This window comes from Gouania willdenowi, chromosome 11 (assembly GCF_900634775.1).
Source record: "Gouania willdenowi chromosome 11, fGouWil2.1, whole genome shotgun sequence".
Lineage (NCBI taxonomy): Eukaryota > Metazoa > Chordata > Actinopteri > Blenniiformes > Gobiesocidae > Gouania > Gouania willdenowi.
Window position 1 is genome coordinate 32014145 of NC_041054.1, and position 23767 is coordinate 32037911.

The following is a 23767-nucleotide window of genomic DNA, read 5'->3' on the forward strand; positions in this document are numbered from 1 at the left end:
TTCATTCATCATCTCTGTTCTGAGTTGTTTCTGGGTTTGTTGCTGATGTCAGCACTAATCTCGCAAGAACTGCCACCAAGCCAGGCCATTTCAGGTGGAAGTTCTCACGAGGCTAGTGATGGTGTTCAGTTTAGTAAGGCATCTTTTAATTATTACTACATTAAAATACGGGATATTTACGGGAAAATACTAATACGGGAAGATGGCGAGAAAGAGGGATAAAATACGGGAGTTTCCTGGCCAAAAAACGGGATACTTGACAGGAATGTCATAGTATAGTATAATGCAAGCTTTTAAAGAATAACTGGTATTTGTTCATTTGTTTAAAATTTAATTCTAATCAGCCTAAAATCTATTCTTTTACACTGTGATTTTATTGCTCTGCTTTAACTCGATGAATTACTTTCTAGGTTTTTATATTTTCTTATTCTGTAATTTACATTTGATCATAACTTCTGTTTTGCTTATAATTGTCACGTTATTTCGTGGCAAATAATTTTGTCATAGCACACTACTGTGGCATTTCTCTTGGTTTTTGTCGGATGGAAAATTCTGGCGCTACAAAGGCACATCGTCAAAAGTGTCGGACGCGTTTATGTTGCCATATCTGAGGTTTCGTCAACAACAAATGATGATTTTGTAAAACTTATATCAAGTAAGAAGAACACCTTTTCTTTTCTTGTATTTTTATTTATTTGTTTGTGCTTGTCATAATGCTTTGTGCCAGTTAGCTAGACCTACCACTAAGACATAAAACATCAAATTTGGAGTCATATTTTGTTATTAAATAATTGTATTACAGTATTATTACCAAATTGTTTATATGTAGCTAAATAAAGTTAAACCATCCTTTAATGTGTTTCTGGTGAGCTGGCATCCCTGGCTGAGAGACACTTAAAATTGTTGTTTTTTTTGCTGTTATACATAAATGTATAGGTTTTAATGTCCTGTTTGTTGTTCTGTTTGTGATGTTAATCTGCTCCACTCACTTTTTATACGTTTTTGCTGAGGCTGTAAACTTGATTGTTTTAAATAAACGATCAAATCTGTGGTTGTTTTTTTGTTATTTTTCCCTCTCTCAACGCGGTGTCTTTGTCCTTTTTTGTTCGCAATGCGCCATTTTGTCCACCAAGGACAGAAACGACAAGACACCCGCCATTTTGTTTCAGTAAAACACTCCACTGCGCAGCCGCCAACGTCAAACGCGTCACCCACTATAAAAAGAAGCTCCGCCTCCTCCAGCTCATTCCTGGATTTGGTCAAGGTAAGAGAAGGTTGCGGAAAGCAAAACGCTCATTGTTTGCTCTGTTGTATGTCTATTGTAGCCGAAAGTACCTTAATGTGAATATGTAACAAAGTCATATATGTATTTAATGTAGCTTTAGTTATATAGACAGGATTACTTAACAAAAATATTAAATATCTGTAATCTGTATGTTTGCAGGTATGATTATCGCTTTGCCGAAGACTGAATCGTCGAGGACGTTGAACTTCTCTTTTCAAAATCATATTTTTTCTTCAAGTAATGGACACTTGTTTTTTTTTTTTGTCTCCAGTTTGTACCAGGAGAGGCTAGCATTTAGCTGCTACAGCCACACCCTTAAGAAGTTGACCTCAAATCCATGATGTTTGACGACATGCAGTCGATGAAATAAGAGATATAAGTGCCCGAAAAGCACACACTAATATACCAGAGACGCTAAGGATCAGTAGTGTGAATAGTAAGTTGATTTTTAAGTTTGGCGGACCCTAAGTAGGCCACAGAATGGTACCGGATAGCTGAGTGTGAGGCTGTAGCGGTAGAATGAGCTCACACAGAAGTCTGTTTGTGTGTGAGACACGGGAGGATCTAAATAAAACCATATGATTTACAAAGACCTAAGCGACAATAAGCAATCTATTCATAAAGATTGCCGTAGGAGGAGATGAAGGCAGTGGTGGTCGGACTTTGTCGCTCGGTTCCTCCCGGGGGGCGGGGGCTCCTCCACGGAGGAAACACCCAAAAGCAATCTATACATAAAGATTGTGTTGGTTTCTGTAAATGAGCGTTGAAAAGAAAAGTGCATTTTCCCGAAAAAACGGCGTAATTTCCTCAGCAATCTGTGGATAAAGATTGCAGGACGGCGAGTCGCAACCGGGACTAACAAAGATGGCGGATGGATGATTGCGTTGTTTTTCTCCTCGTTCCGCGGTTGCCGCTGGTTTCCATGAAGTAGCTAGCTAGCACCGATGCTAATGTGTTGACTGGCCGATGATTGTGCGATGGCTGCTGCAAACAGATTGTGTGATCATTTAAAGCCATGTTAGTGAGGGTTAGCGGTGGGAGGGCTGTCCTCCTCCGCCGCAGGGACGGCCTACTTTTCCTTGTGTAACCACCACATTCTGCTTCCGCTGCGTGTCCAATAGTGAAGGTGGCCAAATTAATGCGCACCATGCAATTCTTTTAGCCCCAAACTAATGCATTTATCATTCATTTATTTATTTTTTAACATATCACCAGTGATGTCACTTTGCATTAATATTAATCAACTGTCACCTAAATGAAGAAAGTACAAGTTCTGAACAGTGTTTTGTTGTAATGATTACATTTTCAGGAGTTGGTTTTATTTACGGTGTTTTGGAGGTGTGAGACTTTATAAAACTTCTACTTCCTACTGTTGCCCTGGTAAGAGAAAATTGATTCCTAACATTTCCATTATAGCTTGATTTCCATTTCACATTAGGCCCAGTTTTAAGACCCCCCCCCCCCCCATGAACATTAGATATTACATTATACAATAATATCAAGGCTCTGTCCAAAAACAAACTTACATTTTATTGTTAATATCCTATTTGTTCTATTTTGCATTAATTGCTTGATTATAATATTAATAAAGTATTTATTGAACTTCCACAAGTAACACATTATTTATCATTTATTTGATTATAAATGAACTAGCCCAAGGTCATTGAAATGTACATATTAAAAAAGGTGGTATTTGAAGAGAACTGTCAGGCAGACGAGGACCTGTAGGTGTCAGTAAGTCTCACTGTCATGTATGAAGGAAGACTTTCCTCTAAAGCTCTTTTGTTTGTAATTTCATCTTTTCTCCACTGAAACATGGTCGACTGTGATTGTAATAATCTGCATTTCTTTTGCTACATGTTGGAATAAACATTGACTCTCACACAAATGGAAATGAGACCACACTTTTGTTCTGTTAATTTAGCTCCATTTCCAGTGACTTCACAGTAATATCTGGTATTTATGGAATTCACTGAACATTAAATATGAATTAACCTGCTACATTAGATAAGAATAGGGCTATGTTCTTGGAGAGAATGGTCATTAATGTGAGGTATGGGGGCGTGTTTCAGGACAAGTTGAAACTCAAACTGAATCTTTTTTAACTTATTGCTTTGTTGACGATACTGTAACTCAATCTCAGACCTTGATGCGACAACGGTCGGTTTGTGCTACGATAATATCAGAACCAAAGATTGTTTTCAACAATAAAATATGTATTAATGGTTCTTTAATGTTCTGCTGTTATGGTTATTTCACACACTGGTTGGCTGCCAGAATGAATCCAGTTTAGTTTAAAGTGGTATTAATGTGTGTGTTTCAGAGATGGCGGGGGCACCAGTAGACCCCAGAGACATTCTGAAAGGTATTGAGGCTCTATTAGGAAAGGATGGAGAGCTCCGCAGCCTGGAGGGCGTTCCCAAGGTTTTCAGGTAAGGAACCATTGAGACAATGTCATGTTTATCCACCATCTTTACCCTGTTTTCACTGTTCACTTTGCTTTTCTCTTTTAATACAGCATGATGAAAGCATCGACCAAGATGGTCAGTAGATGCATGTTCTTGAATATCCTGCTCCAGACCAAGTCCCATGATGTTCTTAACAGGTAGCTTCTTAATAGGATCTGTATATATGTATAATATGATGGGGTTAGCTGTTTAAACTGGTCAAAATCCTGCTATTTAAGCATTATTACTCAATATTTAGTTACTTATTGTTTACCCATCAGAAAAAAAACTGTTAGAATAAAACTAATAGCATAAAAGCTTGAGTAACAAAAGAACCCTAAAGATTTCATGTTTCTCATTAATTGTGTCACATTTTTAAAACTTGTATCTCTTTTTATCAGATAAAGGCACAGTGTAGGCCTCATTGATCTCCACTGATATTGTTGGTCAAGTTTGGTGAATTGCATTGTGGGATGTGGAGTCCTGTAGACCAGTGGTTCTCAACCTTGGTGTCAGGACTCTATTTGGGGTCACCAGATGCCTTCAAGAAACTAAGAATATTTATTGAACAATTTCAGCCCATTTTTGCTTGTTTTTACCATTTTTCTACAACTACACCAAACTCATCATATTTTAACCTTTTTTATTCACTTTTTATTGCCATATTTTTCTCCTTTTAATGTAATTTTGCTACATTACTCTAATTTCTGACACTTCTACATTACATTTTAATGAGTTTCTGCACATTTTTTCCACTTTCCAGACATGTTCATCACTTATAAACCCTTTCTATCACTTTTACACCTAATGTCACATATGTTGATCCATTATTGTCACTTTTAACTTCTTTTCACCAGATTTCATGATATTGTTTTGCCAATTTAACCACATTCACTATTTGTCATGCCCATTATTTGCCAGTTTGAACTAATTATTTCAATATTGACACTTTGAACCCTTTTTACCACTTTTTCTGTCTGTTTTTATCCACTTTAGATTACAACTTTTAACCAAATTCTATGGTTTTTAAAATCCCATTTCACCACCTTTTCCACCTTTTCTGGTCACTTTGATCCATTTTATTAGTGATTAAAACCAGGAATTCCATCTTTAAGATGACTATAATAATAATAATAAACGTTCCTGGATAACTGTGGATATTATTCAGATGAATAAAAAAATGTGGTTATCACAGATTCATAGAACAATGGACCATCATTTTACTGACTTTATGGATGGACCCCAAAAATCTCTCCCCTTTATTCCCTCTTAGTAAAACCACCTCTCTTCTTCTCTGTCCAGGTTTATAAGGGTTGGGGGCTACCGGCTGCTTAACTCGTGGCTCACCTACTCTAAGACCACCAACAACAGCCCTCTGCTTCAGCTCATTCTGCTGACTCTGCAGAAGCTGCCTCTCAAAGTGGACCACCTCAAACAGGTAGAAAACACACTCTGTCCCTGTTCACTGAATGGATTTTTACTGGTTTGTCTCTTTGTTTTTCAGAACAACACAGCCAAACTGGTGAAACAGCTCAGCAAAACCGCAGAGACTGAAGGTCAGTTTATTCTCCTTAGAATAAAACCAGTCAGTGTATAATTTGATCCATTAGTAACTGTTTTATCTGTTGTGTTTAGACGTGAGGAAACTGGCAGCTCTGCTGGTCGATGGATGGATGGCCACCATTCGCTCACAAAGTGTCGCTAGCAGTGGAAATGCTCCAGCTGGTAAATATTAAACTGTGTTTTCCTCACATGCTCAACCAACAGGGTTGGGCTCCATTACATTTTTAAATTACAATTACATCCTCCATTACGTAACAATGTATTGTGTTTGATCAGTTAATGTCTTTGGACTGTCACTGTCATCTGACTAAAAACTGTTTTTACCACCTGAGAAATATCTCTAAAGTGAGACACATGTTATCAAAATCAGATCTGGAACTGGTCATACACACATTTATATCATCACACATTAACTACTGTAATTCTGTTTTTACTTGTTTTAATAAGTCGACCCTAAACAGACTCCAGATCGTACAGAACGCTGCTGCCAGACTTTTAACTCGTGCTTCTAGAACATCCCACAAGGAGTGTAACGATACACAAAAATCACAGTTCGATGCGTACCTCGGTATTGAGTCAAGGTTCGGTTCATTTTCGGTACAGTATGGAACAAAATGTAAAACATAAATTTGCTTGTTTATACAGAATATGAAAATAAAATAAAAATAATTACAAAAAAATACTATACTGTTGTAAAGTGCTGCCTGTTAATAATTTTTGCAAACAAAAAATACATAAAATAATCTCACAGCTTGTTAACAGCTTTTATCTGCTGCTATAACGACTGATGGCAGTTGTTGTTTGCACTGAGGATGTTTTCTTTCTTATCACAGTGATATTCACACTCGGGTGGTGCCGTTTCAAGTGAGTTAGCATGTTCGTTGTGTTCCCGGAAACATACCCGATCTCAGCTGAACAATGTCGGCACACTGCCCTCGTTTTATCCACTGGTCTTTCTCCGTTGCAGTATTTCACCCGGAAGCCGAAGTGTTCCCAAGCAGGGGCCTTTAGCGACAGGGGAGGGTCCTCCACCTCTGGTTTCTCGCTAGCATTAGCCATGATGTACATGGGCTGCACATGTAGCTACAGGCAAAAGTAAACACACGCAACTTCCGTTTTGGGAACTCACCCGTGCACAACCCTGTACCTGAACCAAACGTCCTGTACCGAAACGATTCAATACAAATACATGTATTGTTACACCCTTATTAACTACGTATGTGTCAGACATAGAACTGTAAAATGGTTAACCAGGTTTACATTTAATCAAATTGTAATTTGCGTTTTTTAATATAATTTCCATGACAATTACAATTATAAAGTGAATTATCTGAACTAGGGATTACGATTAATCGTAAAGCAGTTAAAAATCGATTCATTGGTGTCACGGTTCATATCGATTTTCTGAAAATTTAATCGCAGTACTTTTTTTAAACAGCAGGGTTAGGGTTAACCCTTCTCTTGTCCAAATGCTGAGGCGGCGAGGGGAATCTGCTTCTACTTTCTTTTGGGCCGCCTTCTACTATTAAACATGTTCTTAAAATGATTCCTTACCCCTTTAGCACTGAAAGAATATCTGTAATATTACGTGAATATCTGTAAAAGTCGCGTTTTTCTATTAGCTCTGTCTGCTAGCATAACATCTCTTCACTGCACAGATAAGCTGCATCCCAACCGACCACTGGGTTACCAGCGCCCTCTGCTGGACCAAACTAATATCTGATGTAAATACAATGCAGACTGGTTTTTTTTTAAGTCCAATTGTTAAGGCACAAAATACATTTTCAGTTGCACTTTTAAAAAGAAAAAGAACTATTATGCAGTTTTGCATTGTTTATTATAGAACCAGAATTTAAATTAATAGGCTTCTTCTTCATTTGTATTATTCCTTTATTTATTTAATTCAAGATTTATTTTTAGTTAAATTGCATTGTTTTGAATAGATTATCATGTCATTCTTTTGATAATGAAAAATAAAAGGAAAATAGTACAGTATTTTCTAGTTTTTTCCCCCCCAAAAAATAAAGGAATATTATTCAATCATCATTTGTCAACAGTCCCATTTTGTAAAATAAATCATGAGAGAATTGTATCGTGAGCAGAGTGAATTGTTAAGTCCCTAATCTGAACTCAATTATAATTACAACAGCAGTATATTTATACAATTATGTGAATAAATAATGATCAATTACAATTATAATTATAATTGAGCCCAACCCTGTTTTTGTCGTTTAGAAAAGAGAAAAAAGAAAGAAGAGACCAAGGTTCTCGTGCGGGACGTGAAGGAAAAGAGTGGTGAGGACGAGAAGAAGAAGGAGAAGCCCAAAGCATACGCCCCCAGCCACGCTAAGATCCGCTCCATAGGTGACTTTATTCTCTCTGTTAGCATCCATCCTGATACTGCTATAGTCAATGTAGGTTAGCCTCACAGCTAGCTCTCTCTCTCTCTGTGTGTGTGTAGGGTTAGAGATGGACACGCCCACCCCCGTCCCAGCTAAGAAACCCACTCCTGCTCCTCAGCTGGGAGACAAGTACAACATCAAGCCTCCAGTGCTCAAGAGACCATGGTAGGGAATCTGACACAATCTGAAAAACAAACACAAGATGAGGGGAAACAAATACATGATCATCAAATATAGCTGAAATAAACCAGGGAGGATTCTGGATCAATGATTGGATCAAATCTTGAAAATGTTTTTTTCAAAAGAAGAAACAGAACGGATTAGATGACGTAATCCAATCTTGGTTCTGATCCAGATCACACCTTTAGTTTGGGTTTTTCACAACTTTTTAGTAGGAATGGGATCAGTTTGATCCAAAACATCTGGATTAAAGTCATCTATCAGAAGAGTGGATTTTAGGCCCAAAATGTAATGAAACTTTAAAAGTGTATCAAATAATCCTATATTTGGATCATACAGTGTAACAGTATAGACCTACAGCAAAGTAGAAAAGGTTTGGACTCAGAAAATAATCCCCCAAACAGCTCAATATTGACCACACATAATATATTTAATTCTTTCACTAATTGATGTTTATTATCACAATTAAAAATATAGTTTTGTTTTTAGGTTATTTTTTAGTGATGCATACAATGATAAAACACTATCATTTGATCTCTTTCACATCCTCAGCAGTGTTACCAGATCAAACACTGTGACTACAATGTAAAGAGTTCAACTAGAATCAATAAACACATAAAATGGTTCCTTAAAGGTGGAAACACTTCATCAAGCATTTTTTTTAAAGTGATCAATCACAACTGTAAAATATTTAGTTCTTTCTTTAAACTTTGATTGATCACTACAGTTCACCAGTGTAAAAAATACCAATAAGTCTAATTTTACTTCTTTGTTTTTTTGGAATATGGTGTTAAACATTTGACTTATGTTTAATTGTTTAATAAAAGTAACTGCTATTACTAATTGGTGCACGAGGGGGCGCACCAGTACATTACTGATCACATGATCAATCAGGCTTTTTTAATTAGACATTAAGCAACATTTCTCATTGATCTGAATATATAAATTAAAAAATAATAAAGTGATGAAATACCAACTTTTAAAAAAAAAAAAAACTACTCCCACTTTAAAGCTGTGTGCGTGCGTGCGTGTGTGTACCCTGTACCCCTCCATCACTGATGATTGTATTTCCTGTATTTTCCTCCAATCACAGCTTGGGTCCATTTGATGCTCCACCTCTGGAGAAAAAATACAAACCTCTGAATACTCCCACTAATTCTGCCAAAGAAATTAAAGTTAAAATCATTCCCGCACAGCGTAAGTCCCAAACATTTCTTTAAAGTTTTTAAAATGTGCTGCAGCCTTGAGGGCGGTCTCTGACGTTTGATTGGTTCCCTGCAGCGATGGAGTGCACGGGCTTCCTGGACGCTCTTAACTCCGCCCCCGTGCCTGGAATCAAGATCAAGAAGAAGAAAGCTTCTGCTTTCCCCCCTGCTCCCAGCAAACCTGTGTCTCCTGTGTCCAACAAGGTAGAGTAACGTGTAATGATGATTGGTTTACAGCAGGGGTTCTCAACCTTAGAGTCAGAACCCCATTTTGGGTTGTGAGACACTGAGTAGGTGTCTCCAGATGCTTTCAAGATACTAAGAATATATATTTTTTAACAATTTTTGCCAGTTTTAGCTTATTTTTACACTTTTTCTGCAACTACTCCAAACTCACCATATTTTAACCTATTTTCATCACTTTTTCTTGTCATATTTTTGCTACTTTACTCCCATTTCTGACGCTTCTACATCACATTTCATGTACATTTCTGCACATGTTCAGCACGTATAAACCCTTTCCACCACTTTTCCACCTAATGTCAGGTATGTTGACCCATTAATGTCACTTTTAACGTCTTTTCACCACACTAATGTGCAACTTTTAAGCAATTTCTGTGGTTTTTAAAATCCCATTTCACCATTTGTCCATCATTTTTTGAACCCATTTTATTAGTGATTAAAACCATGATTTCCATCTTTAAGATGACTATAATAATAATAAACATTCCTGGATAACAGTGGATATTATTCAGATGAATAAATAAATGTGGTTATCACAGATTCATAGAACAATGGACCGTCAAAGGTTGAGAACCACTGCTGTAGAGCTGAACAGATTCCTACTGATTAATAACGCAGTGTTTGTTATGCCACCAAATCATACCTTTATCTCTCCTTTTCATGTTTTCAGCCGGGTTCTTTTGACCCTAAAGCATCTGCCTACTCGTCATCATCAGCTAAACCTTCGTCTCCTGACGCGGCGGCGTTCATGGTTCCTGCAGATGAAAATCAGATGTCTGAGCAGCCTGGGACTCCCGTTCCCTCTGAGGACACAGAGGCAGCTGAAAATGGTCAGTTTGCTCTAACTCAGTGGTTCCCAAACTTTTTGCAGTCACGTACCCCTTCAGACCTTAAACCTGAAACCATGTACCCCCTACTCCTGCACACTTCAAAAACATGATAATGTAATGTCATATACAGTGTAGCTGGTCCTGCATTGAGATGTCCCTGAATATTACCTATCCTGTTGAGAAATAATATTAAAAAATTATAATCTGTAAATACACAAAAAATTAACTTGTTCAGAATTATAACTTTAAGATTTATTAAAAATTTTAGCCAGCTGGCATTGAAAAAATACTTTAAAAAAAAAAAAAAGAAATCTACATATTTTTATTTTGGATTTACCAATACCATATAACAGTAATAGAATAGAATATCCTTTTATTGTCCTTGTACAGGGTACAACGAAATTTAAGTACAACTCCAAGGTGCCAGTGAGAGAAGAAAATAAATATAAAAACACAGCAAAAACAATAGAAAATTTAAATATGACACAATAATATATACAGATAAATACACAGATAGCAGCTTGAATGTACAGATCTACAAATAACAACAAAATGTTTTATTGCACAAGATCAATATGATCAGTATGTGTAAGCGATGTGAGCGGATTTGTTTGTTTCAGTGATAGCTCTGGGAAAGAAGCTATCTCTGAGTCTGTTTGTCCTGGTTACAGGTCAAACAAGTGGTTACTGGGGTGGGAGGAGTCCTTGATGATGATGCCTGCTCTGCTGAGGTAGCGAGAGTTAGCAATGTCGTCCAGGCTGGGCAGAGAGCAGCCAGTGATCTTCTGGGCTGTGCAGAATACCCTCTGCAGTGCTCTCCTGTCTGCTGCTGTGCACCCTGCATACCACGCTGTAATGCAGTGCGTCAGGATGCAAAATATTCATCATTGTGAAACTTTAAAATGCAACTTTAATGGACGGGTACGGTTGAAGGAATGCAAACAACTTAGTTCCTACTGCTCGGGAACCCTTGTAAATGATTTAAAAGGTTACTTCATTCAGATGTAGATTTGAGAACCGAGGATCTAACTCAACCATTTCAATCAACTTTCTTATCTGCAAAATTAATAAGGTGTTTTGTTTTGTGCTTCCTGGTGTTTTTAGGGGAGAAACAGAATTCTCTGGCTGAACCACGAGCAGATGAACAAAGTCTGACCAAGAAAGGCAAGAAGAAGAAGACGGTCCACTGGGCAGAAGAAGAACAACTCAAACACTATTTCTACTTTGACCTGGATGAGACAGAGAGAGGTAAACGCTCAATGTTCACCAGAACGATCAGGGATGTCAAACTCAAGGCCTGTGGGCCAGATGCGGCCCAGCAGAGCATTCAGCATTTTTATATCTGGCACAGTAATGAGGAAGTTGTTTTTTTTCTTCAGAAATACTGTAACTGGATTTGTCAGGTCCACTTGGGATCAAACTGGGTCGTGAATGGGCCGCAAACCACAATGAGTTTGACACCCCTGGTTTAGGAAGTTAGTTTAGTTTTTGTAAAATGTTTGGTGCAAACTTGACCAATGGTTGCTTTTCATTCCCAGTGAATGTAAATAAGATCAAGGACTTTGGTGAGGCCGCAAAGCGAGAGCTGATGATGGACAGACAGACGTTTGAGATGGCTCGTCGTCATTCCCACGACACCATGGAGGAGCAGGTCCCTTGGATGCCTCCGAGACCCCTGACCCTGGCTGGATGTCTGGTGTCCCCTGGGACCAACAGCACAGAGAAGCTCACGCAGAGGGACCGGGAGATGGGCATCCTGCAGGAGATCTTCCTCAGCAAAGAAAGGTTTGTTCCAGGGGGCGGGGCCTCAAACACATGACTGTATCTGATCTGAGGGTCACATGATCAACATTCATGTCAGCATTAGAATAATGACTAATCTAGTTATTATCTAACTATTTATCTGGCTGGTGGCCTGGGGCCCGCTGTCCTCCAAGCTGTGCTGGTGTCAGGGTGGGGTGTCTCGTGTCGGCGCGTGTGTGGGGGGGCTCTTCTGGCGGCATTGGTCTGGGGTGGCGGTGCCTGGCTGGGGGTGCTTGTCGGTCCTTGGCTGGCGGGATGGCGCTGCTTGGGAATTAGATGGTGTCCTCTCTTGTCGGGGTGCCGGGGGCTGCCTCCATGTTGAGGGTGTTGTATTGTGGCGCCATGCGGGGCTGTGCTGACCCTGGTGTGGGTGCTGGCTTCTCTCCTGCTGTGCAGCTTCCTGTTGGCGGGCCGTTCTGGGCCGGCGTGCGGCGTGAGTTACTCCCTGGGGATGTGGCTGGTGCCTGGCTGCACTTTTGGGGTGGGGTGCCGTGCTGCATGGGGCCGGCGTGGTTCCGGGGGTGCCGCAGGGTGGATCTCCGGCTGTGCTGCTCGGCGCGTCCCTGGGGCTCACGGTGCCATTTGCCCGTCTGCGCCATCTATCCTCTCTGGTGGCCCGCCATGTGGATGGGCTGGGCTCACACCAGACAGCCCCCCTATATGGACACTTCACTCCAAGCTGGTCTGGCCCACTCACTTGGTGTACCACACATCCATACCCAACCCTTAGGGGGCTGGATGGTGGGTCTGGAGGTGGAGGGGGCCGCCACCTGTGCTACCAAGTATTGGCACAGGGGCGGCACTCCCACTTCAAGTTGCCCTACCAATCCCTCCAATTTTAATCAAACTTCAACATACCACCTCCCGGAGGGTACGACCACTGTCCACCCCCTTATTTCTTGTAATTGCACCTCATACATTCACTAAACATACACATTCACACAGGGGATAGGGAAGTGCCTCTCCATTGGGGAATGGGGCGTGGGGGTGCCTCTTTCTTTTGGGTGTGGCTTGGTGCTTGTCTGCCTTGGGGGCGGTCACCGCGGTGTGCGGTCCCCAGGTCCGCACAACGTTTGGGGACCCCCAGGCTGTGCCGGTGTGGGGGGTGCTGGCGTCTGTACTGTAGTTGCACGATACCCACGGTACCCCGTGGTGCCAAATTATAACGGTTCCTATTATACTAGAAATTCTACACGACGGTACTACCGTGGATTACGATACTACTGGTACCAGTTTCTGCTACATAGCGGCTGTCTCTACTCTCCTCCTGGCTTCTCACTGCACAGTCTAAACTCACTGCACGCTCCTCACTTGAAAACAATCCAACATGGCAGCCGAACTCCACAGCTGCTGAATGATTGGCTGTGCCTGTTACTGGTGACGTCTGGAGATATGATAGACTGTTTCCGTATGCTAGGTCTGCCCGTCTGTAGCTGATTGGCTGTTCATGTGTCTCTGCCGGCATGAAGGAACTGAAGACATAAACACACTTCAAAACAAACAACAAGCTAAAGTTCTGTCTCGCCTTGACGCGTGCATGGCTTACAGTCAAAAACACGAGACAACACATGGCAGAAGCACCGGGCCCGAGCGGCTAGTCTGCCGCGACGGCATTGTCGTTAGTGGCATCACTAATTTTGCTCAAAAAAACCAAACTCCAAAAGTTCCATTTGGAACTATTTTGGCTTTAAACGAGGCAGAGATGGTAAAGCAACAGGAGATCTACTGTGCAGGCGCTGTCACCAGCTATAGGAGCCAAAGGACGGAACATTTTTTGTTTGTTTTTCCGCACGGAATCAGAGTGATCTTAATGTCATATATTTCCAATTATTTTGGTGTATTGTTAATATCGGCTTGTGTTTTTAGAGAATTTTGTACGTTTTTCTGCAGTTTTGCATTTTTTTTGTATATTATAGTTGTTGCTTAGTGTTTTTTGCTATATTTGTTGTCGCTAATTTTTTTTCTTGCTATGTAGTGTTTTTTGTGTAATTTGAATTTGTGTGAGTTTAACATGGATTCATCTTCCTCTAGTGTTCCTGATAGTCCACATGAACCAGATCCAGAACCCTACGAGCCCATGCCTCCCCGCCTCATTCCTCTGGATGAGGTACGGACGGACACACACACACACACACACACTCACACACTCACACACACACTAACTGTGACCCCCCCTCTCCACCCACCAGGACTCGTCCATGCCTGATGAAGGCTACGTGGAGCCCATAGAAACCTCCTCCCTCCCAGGTGAGGCCCTGCTCCAGGCCGAGGGCTCCAAGCTGCCCCCCGTCCTGGCCAACCTGATGGGGAACCTGAACAACAATTCCCGCAGCCCCCAGGCCGTTAGCTCCGCCCCCAGCGCTGCAGTTCCTGCTGTGAACGTACAAGAGCTGCTCTCATCACTCATGGTACGTGTTGAAAGTACTGATATATCTACTCAAGTACAAGTACTTGATCAAAACTGTACTCAAGTACAAGTAAGTCATACATAAAATACATTATGTTTAATCTGATTGGTCGGCTATGATGTGATACATTACGTTTAATCTGATTGGTCGGCTATGATGTGATACATTACGTTTAATCTGATTGGTCTGTTATGATGTGATACATTACGTTTTATCTGATTGGTCGGCTATGATGTGATACATTACGTTTAATCTGATTGGTCGGCTATGATGTGATACATTACGTTTAATCTGATTGGTCGGCTATGATGTGATACATTACGTTTAATCTGATTGGTCGGCTATGATGTGATACATTACGTTTAATCTGATTGGTCGGCTATGATGTGATACATTACGTTTAATCTGATTGGTCAGCTATGATGTGATACATTACGTTTTATCTGATTGGTCGGCTATGATGTGATACATTACGTTTAATCTGATTGGTCGGCTATGATGTGATACATTACGTTTAATCTGATTGGTCGGCTATGATGTGATACATTATGTTTAATCTGATTGGTCGGCTATGATGTGATACATTACGTTTAATCTGATTGGTCGGCTATGATGTGATACATTACGTTTAATCTGATTGGTCAGCTATGATGTGATACATTATGTTTAATCTGATTGGTCGGCTATGATGTGATACATTACGTTTAATCTGATTGGTCGGCTATGATGTGATACATTATGTTTAATCTGATTGGTCGGCTATGATGTGATACATTACGTTTAATCTGATTGGTCGGCTATGATGTGATACATTACGTTTAATCTGATTGGTCAGCTATGATGTGATACATTATGTTTAATCTGATTGGTCGGCTAAGATGTGATGCATTTGATTGCCCGGTCATTTAATTTGTTGTAGTTTTTTGATTGATTGATTGTTTATGTTCAATGTACTTTACATATACACATGACTCTTTTCAAGCTAACATACTGTACTTTGATATATACGTAAAAATTAAAAAGGAGTGGGAAAAGGTAAACTTATAAGTTCCCACCCCTGTAATTGTCATAATACAAATCAGTGGTTGCTTCATTTAACTTAGCAGCAACAGTTTACATGCAAGAAACGTACATATGCACACATACTTATGTATACACATATTATACAAAGATACAAGATATGTTACTAACAATGGTAAGTACTTTAATAGATCACAATCTATTGTCAAGTTCTTGTATGTAACAGTTTTAGTTTTATTTTTTATATATATATTCCTATCATTCTTATACTAAGAACACCTACATTGTTCACCCAGATACACCCTTTATCTTTATAGTCTCTACATTTATATATATTATTACTATTATTTTGTTTATCTTTTAGTCACAAAAATCACTGTTATTGTTATAGTTCAGCGTCATCAGCGTCTTTTTAGCACTGTTATTGCATTTTATTTAGGGATGTAACGATTCACTCAACTCGCAATCTGATTCGATTCACGATTCGATTCTCTCACGATTTATTTTACAAAATGGGACTGTGCACAAATGACTGAAAAATATTCCTTTATTTTTTGGGGGAAAAAACTACTATTTTCCTTTTATTTTTCATTGTCAAAAGAATCCCTTGATAAACTATTCAAAACCATACAATTTAACTCAAAATAAATCTTGAATGAAATAAATAAAGAAATAATACAAATGAAGAAGAAGCCTATTAATTTAAATTCTGGTTCTATAGTAAACAATGCAAAACTGCACAATAGTTTTTTTCTTTTTAAAAGTGCGACTGAAAATGTATTTTGTGCCTTAACAATTGGACTAAAAAAAAAAAAACAATCATTTCACTGTATTTACGTGAGATATTAGTTTGGACCAGCAGAGGGCGCTGGTAACCCAGTGGTTGGTTGACATGCAGATATCTTGCAGTGAAGAAGAGATGCTATGCACTAGCAGACAGAGCTAATAGAAAAACGTGACTCTTACAGATATTCACATAATATTGCAGATATTCTTAAGGTGCTAATGGGGTAAGGAATCATTTATTAACCTGTTTAAGAGTAGAAGGCGACCAGAAAGAAAGTAGTAGCAGATTCCGCCCACTGCCAACACTTCTGGACAAAAGAAGGATAAATATCTGCTGTTTAAAAAAAGTACTGGGATTCAATTTTCACAGTATCGATGTGAACCGTGATACCTATGAATCGATTTTTAATTACCTTACGATTAATCATTACAACCCTAATTTTATATATATATATATATACACAGTATATAGGGTTAGATATACTCCCTGCAAAATTCCCTTTCAGTAGTTTCACGAAGTCTGTTTAACATTTTAAAACAAATAATAATAATTTACTCAGTAATGTTGGATGTAAAAATGTAATGAATTACTTTACTTTTTAAAAACTTACTTCAGTACAAGTAAAATTACTAGGGATGAAACAATACACAAAAATCACTGTTCGATACATACCTCGGTTCGGTTAATTTTTGGTACAGTATGGAACAAAATGATTAACATAAATGTTTGTTTATTCAAAACTTTAGTAAACCAACAATATATTTAACATTATACGGAATATGAAAATAAAGTTTAAAAAAAAAACTATACTGTTGTAAAGTGCAGCCTGGTAATAATATTCTCAAACAAAAAAATACATGAAATATTATAAAAAATAATCTCCTCACAGCTTAACAGCTTTCATCTGCTGCTATAAAAACTCTGATGACAGTTGTTTCAGTTTTGGTCAGATCTGAATTACTAGGCAGAGGCTGCTTGAATGCTGAGTCAGCTGTGAATTCACTAAGACGTTTTCTTTCTTATCACAGTGATATTCACACTCGGGTGGTGACGTTTCAAGTGAGTTAGCATGTTCGTCGCGTTCCCAGAAACATACCCGATCTCAGCTGAACAATGTCGGCACACTGCCCTGTCTTTCTCCGCTGTAGTATTTCACCCGAAAGCCGAAGTGTTCTCAAGCAGGAGACTTTAGCGATAGGGGAGGGGCCTCCAGCTCTGGTTTCTCGCTAGCGTTAGCCATGACGTACATGGGCTGCGCATGTAGCTACAGGCAGAAGTAAACACAGGCAAATTCCGTTCCAGGAACTCACCCGTACAACCCTGTACCTGAACCAAACGTCCTGTACAGAAACGGTTCAATACAAATACATGTATTGTTACACCCTTAAAAATACTGATTTAAAAATAACATCAAAAATGTACAAGTAGCCATGAAAGCTACTCAGTTACTGTAACGTGAGTACTTTTACCTCTGCTTAACACACTTCTTGATCGTTGATGGAAGGTGTCAATATGTTTTAAAACTGTAATGTTGTAATGTTTTAATATGTTAATGTTGTAATGTTTTACTGTTGTAATGTTTTAATATTTTGATGTAATGTATTAATGCTGTAATGTGCTTGTCGACCACCAGGGGGCGTCTGGTAACCAATCCACTGAGGACCTGATCAAGCAGCCAGATTTCTCAGACAAGATCAAACAGTTGTTGGGTTCTCTGCAGCAGACCCAGAACCAGAACCCTGGTGGACCTCCTCTAGGTAAACATCTGTCATGTTTCTGTGCCCCCCCTTATCCCCCCATCTCCCCCTTGTTCTTTTTCTCATTGTGTTTTCCTCTGTCTCCAGTGAACTCAGGTCTGCTGGGTCATGGTCCAGGAATGAACCCCATCAACCCCATCAACCCCATTAACAACATCAACAACATGCACATGCAGATGCCCATGAATGGTGGCTACCCACCCAACAACGCAGCACCCGGTGGCCCCCGCTTCAACCACCCACCACCGCCCCACGGGCCTCCTTTCCCTGCTGGTGGAGGCCCCCGCATGATGGGACCCCCCCCAGGACAGGGACGGGATGACAACGGCAACGGCCAATACTGGGGAGATGATTCCATGAGAGGAGGAGGGGGGCCCCACAGGGTGGGGCACTTCCACAGGGGGGGGCGAGGGCGGGGGGGGGTAGAGCTGGGCTTCAGGGGCCGAGGGCGGGGAGGACCACGAGGAGGACACAACAACATGAACGGTACGTGGAACTGAACTCAGCTAACAGCTAGCCTCAGAGCTAACAGCTAACCTTTAGTACTAACAGCTAGCATCATAGCTGACAGCATCAGTGTTAACAGCTAGCCGCAGTGCTAATGGCGAGCATCATAGTTAACAGCTAGCATCAGAGATAACAGCTAGCATCAGTGTAAACGGCTAGCCCCAGAGCTAACGGCTAGCCTCAGAGCTAACAGCTAGCCTCAGAGTGAACAGCTAGCGTTAGTGCTAATAGCTAGCATCAGTATTAATGGCTAACCTCAGAGGTATTGGCTAGCATCAGAGCTAACAACTAGTATCAGTGTTAACAGCTAGCATCAGAGTTAACAGTTAGCCTCAGAGCTAAGTACTAGCGTCAGAGCTAACAGCTAACATCAGAGCAGATGCTAACAGCAATATATATTTTAATAAATATTCTAAAATCAATTAGTTAATTTTTCGAACTGAGAATGTAAAACATGTAGAAAATGAAACTTTTCCGACACTGGATGTTAGACGTGCGTCTCTGCAGATCTTCTCATCCTCTCTCTCTCTTTCTCTCTCCTCAGACATGTCCAACAGACCCGTGTGTCGTCATTTCATGATGAAAGGAAACTGTAGATATGAGAGTAAGTGTGCGTTCTACCACCCTGGGGTAAATGGACCCCCCCTGCACCCCAACTTCAGCTCCAACAACCAGCACGGACACTAGGAGATCCACTCTGCTATCAGGAGCTGATCAAAGGCTTGAAGAGCTCACGACCCCCCCTCAGTGAAAGAGAGAAGGGTCTGTTCAGGCCTGAAGTGGACCATGTTTCTGTTGCCATGGTTTTAACAGAGAAGCTAACGGGTGCTACTGCTGTGCGATAGTGACGGAGCATCTTTTCAACACATCGTCACATGACTGACCCCCCCTCCCCCATCTTTACATTTCATACACAACACACCTTGTGAAATAACCTCCTTCCAGATGAATAATAAATGTCAACTCCAAACAAACCTTAAAGAAAGCCTTTAGCTAAGCTAAGCTAAGCTAAGCTAGGCTAAGCTATGACCAATGTGAACAGGAACGACTCAGCCTTTCTACCAGTTCAGAGCAGAAGATAAAGAACGGCCCCTCTTTGGGATGTGGACCACAGGTTTGAGTATTAGTGCTAAACTAAAGGCAGATGATGATGATGATGAAGATGATGATGATGATGATGATGATGATGATGATGATGATGATGAAGTCATCCCTCTGTGACTCTGTCAAAGCGTTTTCTGTGAAAACATCCATGTGTGTCTCCTGTGGGACTAAGATTGTAATGTTTGTTCTTTGGTTCACTTTAAGCACTGGTCCTTTTATAAACAGGTTCAGTTCCTTCTTTCTAATAAAATGTTTGGCCATAATATTCACATGTTTTTCAATGAATTATTGTGTTTATGTACTGAATAAATGTCTAAATCTACACGCTGGACACGTTTTTCACCTCATTGTAAAAGTAAAAAAAACTGACGAGATGTTTATCAGTTGTTTTGATCTCCACTGTAAACACTGGCAGAAAAGATTGGTGCATTGTGGGATGTGGAGTCCTGTAGAGCAGGGGTTCTCAACCTGGTATGGATGCCTTCAAGAAATTAAAAACATTTTTAAACAATTTAAGCCCATTTTTGCTTTTAACTTTGAACCAATTTCTGTGGTTTTTAAAATCCCATTTCACCTCCTTTTCCACCATTTTTGTTCACTTTGATCCATTTTATTAGTGATTAAAACCAGGATTTCCATCTCTAAGATGACTATAATAATAACAGTGGATATTATTCAGATGAATAAATAAATGTGGTTATCACAGATTCATAGAACAATAGACCATCATTTTACTGACTTTATGGATGGACCCCAAAAATCTCTCCCCTTTATTCCCCCTTATAGATGGTCCTGTCTCCACATGACTGTTCTTCAATGTTCATGTCTGTGTTCAACCACCTTCAGCTACAGTGGGGGTCCCTGCTCTCTGGGACCTTTATTTTGGAGGGTCCACGCTCTCTGGGACCTTTATTTTGGAGGGTCCACGCTCTCTGGGACCTTTATTTTGGAGGTCACGGCCTAAACAGGTTGAGAACCACTGGTTTAAATGGATATTTTTACTTCATTCTTACTGTGATTTCTTGTGTCTGACAAATGACTTCCAACACATTTCTGCTGTTTTCACTGAAAGTTGCAGCAAAACAGAGGATGTTTATTTTGGGGTTTACACAGAAACATCTGGATCTGGTCCTAAATGTAATGTGAGGTGATGTCACTGGAATAATCTCGAACAAACATGAAGTCAACCAATCACTGTCCTCCTTTTCTAGAGAAGAAACAAGAAATCGCAGTAAGAATGAAGTAAAAACACTTCTATGATTCGTCTACAGGACTCCACATCCCACAATGCAATGCACCAAACTTTACCAACAATGTGTTTACAGTAAAGATCAGAACTAACATTCAATAATCATTTCAAGTGTGCAGCAGATTTAAGGAGAGAAAACGAGTGATTCCAACATAAATATGCTCTAGTTTACACTCATACGTGTAAATATGTAAAGCACAGATAATAACCAGCAATAAGTGACAGATTTCGGTGCCAGCAGGGTTTTCACTTTATATTTTACATTATACTTGATTTGTTTTAACTATTTTTTCTGTGATTTCAATGGATTTTATCGGTTGAAGGAGAAATATCAGAAGACTGGAGCTGTGATTGGATTGGGTTTAAAAATGGCTGGAGTCATGTGATGTAGGCGTGGGAAAATAGCGAGTATGGGTGTCCCTACACCTGATACGACTTTTTCACTTCTGATATGATATTAGCCAATACTCATATTGATCTGATACAATACCATCATACATCCTTTCATGACTTATTTCTTAGTGTGGAATGTTATAAAAGTATTGATCAAGTGACATTAAACAAAGATCAATAGTCAACAACAGTAGGAAGATGAAAAACTCAGCCATTAATTATCAACCAATGAGTTACAAGCATTTTAACATTAAACAGAAGTTTCTACTAATAAATAAAAATGAATTAGAAAACCCTGAAAAATAACCTCAATACAGTAAATCTAATGAAAACAAATTATATTTTTATATCAAAGTTTTTAGATATTAAATAATCCCAGACTCGTTTTTTTCCCCTTATAATGGACCAATATCTATATCTATATATCTATATTATGGGGGAAACTGGGTGCTGCAAATATTATAGCGTTTTATTGAATGTGTGTATTTGGAGCGATGGAGATATCTACAATCAAATTAGTCATTATTTACACAATGATTCATGTTTTCTTTATGATTTTTACCTTCTTCTGAGGGCCTCATTTGATTTTCTAAAGGGCCAGATTTGGCCCCCGGGCCTCGGGTTGGACACTAGAGTTTGATCTTTGTGAAATGACTAGTAGTGAATGCATGTGCCTGTGAGAGGCTAATAATTAGCCCAGTTTACAGCCCGAGGCAGACAGAATAGACCCTTACCCTCCCAAACTCCCTTTCCCTTGTATCTCCCCCTCCCTCGGGTTTAACTCTGTTCTCCCTTTCTGTCTGTTTTTCCCTCATGATAAAGTCTGGTTTATCTGTTGATGGTCACAATTAAAACATAAAATAAAATCATTACTACTTTTCATAGTGTTAACATTTATTTTTTTTATTTATTGAGTTTTATATACAGTATTTGAACCAAAACAACACAAGAACAACATCAAAACTAATCAATCCATCAATCAATCAGAAGACAAAAAATGATCAACTAAACACATACACAGAAAGGAGAACAATAATGCAAATAATTGCTGTTTATCTGAACAAATTAAATACATAAAAGTTTCCATCTATTGTTTAAATAAATAAGTTATTTAAAAGAAAAATAAGAAAGACAAAATCCTTCAGTTTTCAGTCATTCAATAGAAACACATCAATAAAACTTATTCCTCATCTTCATATCCTCAAAATTATATTTCTGTAGCAAAACATCATTAGCTCCATCCTTAGCATTAATTTAATTAGATCCAAGATGGCTGCCTGTGTGACGAGCCGGGTTGACCTGCTCTGTCTGTCTATTAAATATCTCTACATCATCTAACTCTGTCACGCTTTACAGTGATGATGATGATGATGATGATGATGATGATGTGGGAAGCCTCCACACAGGCGCAAGGAGGACTCGCCCGGGCAGCATGCAACCTTGGTGCGATAAATAACCCATCAGGGGGCGGGGGGCAATGTGGAGTCAAACCGTGAGGGGAGATGCCCAGCAACCCCCCGCCCACAACAGAGGGGGAAGGAGCCAGCCGACCTGGACCCCTCTTTAAAAACCTTTCAAAGTGAGGGCCCCCCGGGGGTCCGCACTGATGAGACTTTGGTAGTGAACTTTGGGGCAAGGCAGGCAACTGCCCTGAGGAGGGTTGGTCTTTGGACCATCCATCCCCACCCTGGGCCGAGGAACTGGAGAGGTAGGAGAGGTGTTGGAGAGGAAAGGTGGAGAGAGAGGAGGATGGAATGTGCAGCGTTTGTCTCTGAGGGAGCAGAACAGGAGAAGGTTGAGATGAAAGGGTTGGAGATTGTGTTGCTGAGTGAGATAAGTGCAGATGATGAAGGTGTGCTGTGGTTGTGAGAGGATGAGGAGAGAGTGGTAGTTGTTCTAGAACAGGGGTGTCAAACGTATGGCCCGTGGGCCGGAACCGGCCCGCCAGTGGGTTCAGTCCGGCCCGCGGGATAAATCTGCATTATTAAAGAAGAATAAACTTCATTTTCTTTAAAATTTGCAGTTCCTATATTGTCCGCTAGGGGCGCTGTGTTTTAGTCAGTTCTATCGCTTTACCCGCTTTTTCTGTTGACCCTGGCACCCTCTTCAGTGAAATGTCTTTGTCAAAAAAAAGAAAAGTGGACACAGAGTGTCGGATTTTTCAAGAAAAATTGACCTTTTCCTATATGTTCACAGAGGTGAATGGGAAACCCGTGTGCCTGGTGTGCATGCAGCAAGTTTCGGTGCTTAAGGAATACAATATTCGGCGCCACTATGAAACTCATCATGGTGAAAAATACAACACCTTGCACGGAGAACTGAGAAAACAGAAGGTAAATGAAATGCTGGTGGGTCTGAGGAAACAGAAATCTGTTTTCACCCGGAGCCGAGAGGTCAGTGATGCTGCGGTGAAAGCCAGCTACGTAATTGCTAGCCAAATAGCATTAGCGTCAAAGCCGTACTGTGACGGGGAGTTCCTCAAAAACTGTATGCTGAAGGCTGCCGAAATTGTGTGTCCTGAGAAGCGACAAGCTTTTGCCAATATTAGCTTGACGAGAAATACCGTGGCAGACAGGATTTCGGA

The 23767-nt window shown here is 40.1% G+C and overlaps 1 protein-coding gene across 1 annotated transcript; it reads left to right on the top strand.

The window, feature by feature from the left end:
• Window positions 1–1423: 1423 nt before the first annotated feature.
• LOC114472385 (serine/threonine-protein phosphatase 1 regulatory subunit 10-like) lies at window positions 1424–19863 on the top strand. The gene is made up of 18 exons (XM_028461636.1): window positions 1424–1721; window positions 3609–3717; window positions 3804–3890; window positions 5035–5170; window positions 5237–5288; window positions 5368–5457; window positions 7531–7659; window positions 7757–7862; window positions 8971–9074; window positions 9159–9286; window positions 9996–10155; window positions 11260–11403; window positions 11694–11940; window positions 13990–14065; window positions 14148–14366; window positions 17807–17930; window positions 18018–18416; window positions 18982–19863. Exons 2-18 carry the CDS (start codon window positions 3611–3613, stop codon window positions 19122–19124), a joined length of 2451 nt encoding a protein of 816 aa, XP_028317437.1. The 5' UTR covers window positions 1424–1721; window positions 3609–3610; the 3' UTR covers window positions 19125–19863.
• The last annotated feature ends 3904 nt before the right edge of the window (window positions 19864–23767 follow it).

Coding starts and splice junctions, on each gene's coding strand:
- LOC114472385 (XM_028461636.1), top strand. CDS start 3,611: ATGGCGGGGGCACCAGTAGACCCCAGAGACATTCTGAAAGGTATTGAG. Junction 5,171..5,236: donor AAGTGGACCACCTCAAACAG/GTAGAAAACACA, acceptor TTTGTTTTTCAG/AACAACACAGCCAAACTGGT. Junction 9,075..9,158: donor TAAAATCATTCCCGCACAGC/GTAAGTCCCAAA, acceptor GGTTCCCTGCAG/CGATGGAGTGCACGGGCTTC.